Source organism: Eurypyga helias, unplaced genomic scaffold, assembly GCF_000690775.1.
Source record: "Eurypyga helias isolate BGI_N326 unplaced genomic scaffold, ASM69077v1 scaffold22966, whole genome shotgun sequence".
Taxonomy (NCBI): domain Eukaryota; kingdom Metazoa; phylum Chordata; class Aves; order Eurypygiformes; family Eurypygidae; genus Eurypyga; species Eurypyga helias.
Genome location: NW_010257553.1, coordinates 1 through 7,242, shown reverse-complemented (window position 1 = coordinate 7,242; position 7,242 = coordinate 1). Strand labels below are relative to the sequence as shown.

The 7,242-nt window shown below is 58.9% G+C and overlaps 1 protein-coding gene across 1 annotated transcript in view; it reads left to right on the top strand.

Annotated features, from left to right (window-relative positions):
- The window catches only part of LOC104511444 (glycogen phosphorylase, brain form-like), a gene marked incomplete at both ends in the record, with an annotated part of 8,634 nt that extends 1,439 nt beyond the window's left edge, over positions 1-7,195 (top strand). Inside the window, 9 exon segments of the mRNA XM_010154064.1 lie at positions 312-390; positions 1,221-1,264; positions 1,266-1,334; positions 2,315-2,446; positions 4,298-4,409; positions 5,392-5,474; positions 6,358-6,501; positions 6,834-6,926; positions 7,052-7,195. Of these exon segments, the coding sequence (XP_010152366.1) occupies positions 312-390; positions 1,221-1,264; positions 1,266-1,334; positions 2,315-2,446; positions 4,298-4,409; positions 5,392-5,474; positions 6,358-6,501; positions 6,834-6,926; positions 7,052-7,195 (900 nt within the window).
- Positions 7,196-7,242: the final 47 nt, after the last annotated feature.

Genomic DNA, 7,242 nt, shown 5'->3' with positions numbered 1-7,242 from the left:
GAAGGGCCTCCTGGCGCGAGGGACTGCCAGGGGACGAGTGTTTTGTTTGCGGTCTCTAAGGAAACCTAGTTCATGGGAAAGCAACGTTTGATGATGGGCTAAATTGTTTTCTAATTAACTGAGCCACCCAGGGACCAGAGGCTGGCGAGATGCTTTGTGGGGAGCGGGGGCAGGGGGATGCAGGGAGCCCTGTGGGTTTAATTTCTTGTGGCGTGGGTTGTTTTGGGATCCGTTTGCCCTCCTCGGAGAGAAGCCCCAGGGTGTGGGCTCCAGGTGCTGACATGTTCTACTGTGGCTCTTTTCCCCAATAGCTGGGCTTGGACTTGGAGGAGCTGGAAGAAATTGAAGAGGATGCTGGGTTGGGAAACGGAGGTCTGGGCCGCCTGGCAGGTAATACAGGGAGCGGGGAGCCCCCTCCTCGTGCGGAAGGCACGGGGACCAAGGGCGGCCTGGCTGGAGGCTGTCATTGCCCCCAGCACCTCAACCCGCATCTGCCCTGCAGCCCTTCAGCCGCGTGCGGACCTCCTGCCAGCTCCCAGCTGGCCAGAAACGAGCCCCCTCCCCAGTGACAGCGTCCAGGGGACGTAGCTGTGCAGCCTGCGGCTCAGCAGGCGGGGCTGTGCCTGGAGGAGGCTGTCTGGAGCCTGTCTCCTCACCTCCCCGTGAAATCTCACTTTTCGGAAGCACCCCAGCAGCTTTCACGTAGGCAGATCGTTGGCTGCTGGTTTAGTCTGCCTGTCCCGTGGCGCTGCTGGGGACAAGAGCTCCCCAGCGCAGAGGAAATCGCGGGGCTGACCTTTACCAGGGCTGCCCCAGACTGGGGCTGGAAGGGTTTGCTTTGCTCGGGAAGCAGCGATAGCGAAGCGGCTGGTGCAGCAGCGAGTCAGTCAGAAGCCAGGCTTTTCCGGGCGGGCCAGCTTAGAGCAAGGCGTGGGCACCCCAGGCAAGTTTAGAAGAACTCTCACCATGACAAGGCTGGATTTGAGGTTTTGGTGGCCTGTCCCTGTCACCAATAACTTTTGGGGTGCTTGTAGTGGCTCAGCAGGATGTGCATGGGGTCCTGCTGCAGGCTGTCCCCATCCATCCCCTCTGCATGCATGTCTCCTCCGAGCAATAGGTGTTTCCTTGGTCGTGGCAGCTCCTCACCCCGCGCACGGCACGCTGCAGCAGTGAGCAAGGGCTGAGGTTCCTCGCCGCCCGACCACGCTCTGCTCTTCCAGCTTGCTTCCTGGACTCTATGGCCACCCTGGGGCTGGCGGCGTACGGCGGCGTACGGATACGGCATCCGCTACGAGTTCGGCATCTTCAACCAGAAGATCGTCGATGGCTGGCAGGTACGGTGGCAAACTCGGGTCGCCCCTTCTCCTTCCTTTCTCCTGCAGTGGCTGCCTCTGCCAGACGTGATGGAACACGTGCAAGTGCCTGGGGTGCTGCTGCTCCTGCCGTCTTCCCTGGGTGACTGGGCTTAAACGGGGACTGTCCTGTAGCATTAATGATTATAGTGTTTTGCAAGTGACAAACAGGCTAAAGAAATGCCCCAGCTGGCAGTTTTCCCTGGAGATGGTCTCCATTAGGAGTCGTGCCTGGCTTCTGAGCATAAAGGACCTTCTTGCTCCTTTAAAATAGCTCTCCATAAGTCAGGGAGGGTGAGAGGTTTGAGGGTTATTTTTTCCTCCCTTCCCACAAAGAAGCTGCAATGTGAGGCCCTATAAATGGGGAAAACGGGGAAAAAGCATCCAGTGTAATTGGTTTAATGTTACTTTAAAAAGAACAAGGGTGGTGTTGATGCTGGTTGTGGCTGAGACCTGCCCTCTGCCTGGCAGAGAAATGCCTGTGGGCACAGGGCATCTCCCCACGTCCTCAGCCCCTCTGGTTCCTGGTGCGCATCGGCCCCAAATTCGCGTCGCTCCCGTTGGTGCTGCTGTGAGCAGAGAGGAGAAACCCTCTCGAGCAGAGCAGTTGCGAGACCTGGGTTACGGGGAGTGGTTTGTGGCCAGGAACAGCAGCGGTGGGCTTCTAGGGAACCAATCCCACATATCCCACTATGGCAGGCAGACTGGATATAAAGCCCTCGAGCCAGAGCAAGTTTGGGTGGTTGAAATCTGTACAGCCCCGCTGAGCCCAAGAGGCTGATTTATTTATACCCGCTGGGAAGCAGTCATCCCTGTTTTGGAAAGCCCAGCTGTCCTCTAGAGGCCTCTGCAGATGCGTTTTTGAAGCCAGCTTACTAAAGCTTGGCTTTTCAGCTGGCCTCCCTTCGGAGAGCCTTGTTGAGCCGTCCCGTGGAGACACGAGCCGTGTTTGCCTCTTGCAGGTGGAGGAGGCCGACGACTGGCTGCGCTACGGCAACCCCTGGGAGAAAGCTCGCCCAGAGTACATGCTCCCCGTGCACTTCTACGGCCGCCTGGATCACACCCCCGAGGGTGTGAGATGGGTCGACACCCAGGTACCACAGCTCCCTCGGCGCTGGGCTGGGGGTGGGGGGACAGGCCGGGGTCACGTGGAGGGGGAAGGTGTCCCCGGGCTGCCTGAGGTCAGGCTTCGCTTCTCTCTCCGTCTGGCAAAACTCTGGCAGTTACGAAGGTGACTCCATTGGCTGCGGCGGCAGCAGGATTTGGGGAAAAAGAGGGATGACGCTCAGTCACAGCGGGAACTTCAGTTGCGCCTCCTCCTCTGCTGATCTCCGGGACGAGGCCCCGCAGTCCTGCCGGGATTTGTGTCGGGAAGGCTGTATCCCTGGCAGCCGTAAGCTCCCTCCGCACTGCTCCGGGCTACGGCTGGCTCAAACCCGGTGGTTTTGCTGCTGTGGATAGATACTGCTCTCATGGAGTGGCCACGGAGCCATCCCATGGGTGTTTAACTCCCATGCTCAGCCCAAGTTCCTCTTTCCCAGACCAGCCTGGTTGGCAGGGTGCTGTCAGGGCAGGCTGGAGGCACCGTTTCACGTCTCCAGTCTGCCTGGAGGCCTTGTTTTGTGACACCGTGGAGAGCAAACCCTTCTCCAACCTCGCACGGTTGGGGAGGTAACGCTGTGCTTCCAGAGCACACGCCTGTTCGGAGCACAGGGGTAGTCCGGGGGTTCCAGGGATCCCAAGCACTGCAGCTGAAACACTGCTTCCTACAAGGAGGTGAATTTTCAGATAGTGCCATTAAGGGAACAAGTTGGAAAGGTTCAAAAACGCCAAAGATGCAGTCTCCAAATATAGCACCGTGCACGTGATGTGTGCTCCAGTCCCGTGGCTCAGGCAGGGCAGGCTTTCTGCCTGCTTCCATGTTCGGGGCTGGCAGCAGCAGCTTTGAGAGCCTGAGCTCTTGCTAATTCTCCCCGGAAGGGAGGTGTTGCTGACACCAGCACCAAGAGGCTCTTCACACTGATCTGTCCAGGTTTTCCCTGCCCTGTGAGCACGGCTCCTTCAGCTCTCTGCCGCCTCTCGACCCTTTGCCAGCGCACACGGACATGTGCAGGAGGATGCTGGCTCCTTTTGCCAGGGTCAGAGGGGTGGCCCAGGCTTCCTGCATCAGGGCCGTGCTGTGCGAGCACCATTCATCTCTGCTGGCGTAAGCCATCCGCCTCTTTGCTCCAGGCTGGGGTCGGGGTGCCCTGCCTTGCCCTCGGCAGGTCTGGAGGCACGCAGGCGTTGGCAGAGCAGCCGGCTGGAGCAGACAAACTTGGTAACCTGAGCTGGGAACCCCAGTGTTGCTCTCTGTAGCCATGTGTGCAGCATCCTGATGCTTAAGCATCACCCGTAGACTGCACTCATAGCTTTGCACTCCAGTTCGGGTGCTGGAGTTGTCGGTGCATTTATCTAGGCAGGTTCAAGAAACCTCAAATGTGCAGTGAATTGCTCTGGGGATGGTGCTGTGGCGGTAGGATTTGATCCTGGCAGGCTGCAGAAGGCTAACAGGCAGGATTCAGGCTGTGGATTCTATCCCAGGTGGAAACACAAAGGTTCCAGCTGTCTTGGCCCTACTCCAGCACAGAGAGCATCGCAGTGGCCAGCTGAGGATGCCTGCGGTGCTCTGGTGAATGACCAGTCGGTATGGGCAGGTCAGCAGGCTGCTTGCATCTCTCTTTCACATCTCTTCGATGGGCCTGCAACCCCAGTTTGTCAGTAAAGCCCCAAACAGCTCTGCTGCTCCTGTTAATGCTTTGCCGGTGGGTGATGGAAGTGCCCAAGATAGCAAGCTCAGCAGGGCGAGATCCTTGTGTCCTCTGGATTCTTCCTGCAGGGATTTCAGCTCCTTTTCTTGAGGCCACAGTGCTGCTAATGAGAGGGGGAATACTGTCCTTTTGCAGGTTGTCCTTGCTATGCCCTACGACACGCCGGTGCCAGGATACAAGAACAACACCGTGAACACCATGAGGCTGTGGTCTGCGAAAGCGCCCAATGACTTCAACCTCCAAGAGTGTAAGCGCTGCCCCTCCACGGCCTCTCCTGGCCAGCTGGGACACGGTTGTCCCTGTGCAATAGCACCTGGCACAGCATTCCCCACCTGGCCTGCTTTATCCACACCTCCCGGCTACCTCCAAAACACAGCATCCGTGGATCACACTGCCTCCAACCGCTTCCGCAGGCCTTTCGCACCAGGACACCCATCTGTCCCCTTTCCATTCCCCTCACGCTCCCAAAACCTGCCCTGTGCCTTCCCCAGGCGATAGACCACCCGCCGCCGCATTCCCTACATCACCAAGCGAGCTGCAAGCCACGCTTCCGTGGATCGTCATCCCTTAGGTCTGACAGAGAAGAGTGCACAGCCCACCTCGGGTCTGCATGATCCCCCCGTCAGGCTCCCGCTGCAGTGCTGAAGAGCAGATGCAGGGAAACTGAGAGAGATGTCAGTGCTGGGCTGTTACAGAGGGTTCTCGGCCGGACTGATCCTGCCATACTGAGAAGCGCAGAGCTGTGTGTGTCCAGGCAGCCCCGCCGGGAGAACTCGTGTGGGACAGGGGCGGTGGCACTCAAGTCCTTGTAATGTTTCTTCAGTTCTGCTGCTCAATTCCCAGCTGCGAGCTGGGCTTCCGATAAGCCTTCGGTAGCCTTCAGGAGCGTGACTGTGGTCTTTGCGCTTCTTCGCCCTGCCCTAGTTCTCCTTAGTCCTTACGCAAGGTGGCTGGTTTGCTCACTCCCTTTTTTTTGCCTTCCCTGGCTGCTGTCTCCAGTTTCTGTCTGTCCTTCCTGATACGTGTGTCCTGAGAAACTGCATGGAGATGTGCCCTGCTCTTATCCCATCTCCTGTCTCTCCGGTGCCTGGCACACACATATTCCCATTCGTGTTCCATTAACACCAGTCGGAATGTTCCCATCACAAACCTTTCTGCAGGAGGAAAAAGCACAGTGTCGGGGGCCTGTCTGAGTCCAGTGCTGAGTCTCTCTCTCTCTCTTGCTCCAGTCAACGTGGGCGACTACATCGAGGCGGTGTTGGACAGAAACCTGGCGGAAAACATATCCAGAGTCCTGTACCCAAATGACAACGTGAGTGACTCTCCTGCCTCTTCCCTGCTGCTCGGGAGCATCTTCCCTCGAGCTGTATCGCCTGTTTGCGAGCACGGGAAGGTCACGGCCGCCTGATGTTCCTTGTCCTGGTTGGAGGGGGTTTAATACGATACGTTGGCCCTTTTAACTCTCGGTGAACAGACACGGCGCTGCTGGCTGATGGCAGCGGAGGGTCTGGCCCGTGTTGGGTAGCTGCTCCAGGAAGGGAGAGACACACTGCTGCTCCAGATCCAAGGCAGCTGCCAATCGACGTGGCTTACCCTTCGCGCAGTTGTCATTTCAGAGGTGGCCATGAGGTGGGACTCGTTTCCAGCCCCAGCTGAAGGGATTTCTCCCTGCAGGGACTGTCGCAGGCTGTGCGCTCTCTGTGCACCGGATCTGAAAGGGGACAGCCCTCCCTGTCCTGTCACGGAGTAGCGTCTGTGCTGGCAAAGTTCACCCCCTGCACTTGACCCTCACCTCTCGTTCCTGCCGGAGTTTTAGGACAGGCCGGTGTGAAGTGGGGTGTGTGGGGGGGCAGCTGGTGCGTCCAGAGGCATTGGCTCCTGGCTAGTGCAGGGACTCCAAAATCCTCGGGCCAAAATCCCCGCAAAGGGTCTCGCCGGGAGGGAGGGAGCTGCGCTTGCTCCGTGGGCGTAGCACCGATGCGGCAGGTTCCGTTGCCCTCTGGAAGCAGCTGTTTGGGATGCTGAGCCCCTCGTCGGTCCTTACAGCTGCTGCCCCGTTGGCAGCGGTTTGAGGAGCACCCGCGTGTGCCCTGATGAGGTGCCGAGGCCTGTCGGGAACCCGGCAGCGCGGACAGGAGCAGCAGGGGCTTGGGTGGCAGCTCCAGCCCTGACAGCTGTCATTCCCCCACTTGCAGTTTTTTGAAGGCAAGGAGCTGCGGCTGAAGCAGGAGTACTTTGTGGTGGCGGCTACCCTCCAAGACATCATCCGCCGCTTTAAGTCCTCCAAATTTGGCTGTCGAGACCCCGTGAGAACGTGCTTTGAGACCTTCCCGGATAAGGTGAGTCTGTGGGCAGCGAGGGTCCGGGGGTGTTTCAGCCAGGCCTGCCCAGCATAAGGGGGAGCAGGATGCTCAGGACCGGGTGGGGGCACTTAGACAAAGACCCTGGCGATTTGAGGTGGAAAACAGGTGATCTCCAGGCCTGTTTTCCCAGGGAAAAAAATCGCAGTTTGGAGCAGAACTTGGAGCGGTTGAATAGCGCCGTTCCTGGAAGGTGTCTGAGATGTGTGCCATGAGGAGAGGCTTGGGGGTGACCCCCACCCCCAATGCGTGTGGGACACCGTCCCAGTCTCGTCACTGCCAGGTCTGAGCCCAGGAAATCTGTGTTGCAGGTGGCCATTCAGCTAAATGACACCCACCCTGCCCTGTCCATCCCAGAGCTCATGCGGATCCTGGTGGATGTGGAAAAGGTGGATTGGGACAAGGTAAGCCGAGCTGGGAGACCCATGCCGAACCTGGCAGGGGGAAGAGCCGCTGCCCTGTCCTCAGACAGGGATTCCTTCCCCCTCCCGGTCTGGGCACACGCGCGTGAACCTCTCGTCTCACCCAGGCGTGGGAGATCAGGCCGCCCGCCCCCTACCCTAACCACACCGTGCTGCCCGAAGCCCTGGAGCGCTGGCCAGTCTCCATGTTCGAGAAGCTGCTGCCGCGTCACCTGGAGATCATTTACGCCCTGAACCAAATGCACCTGGACGTAAGGGGCTGGGCCGGTCACGGGCGGTGGGAACGCCGGGGGCCGTT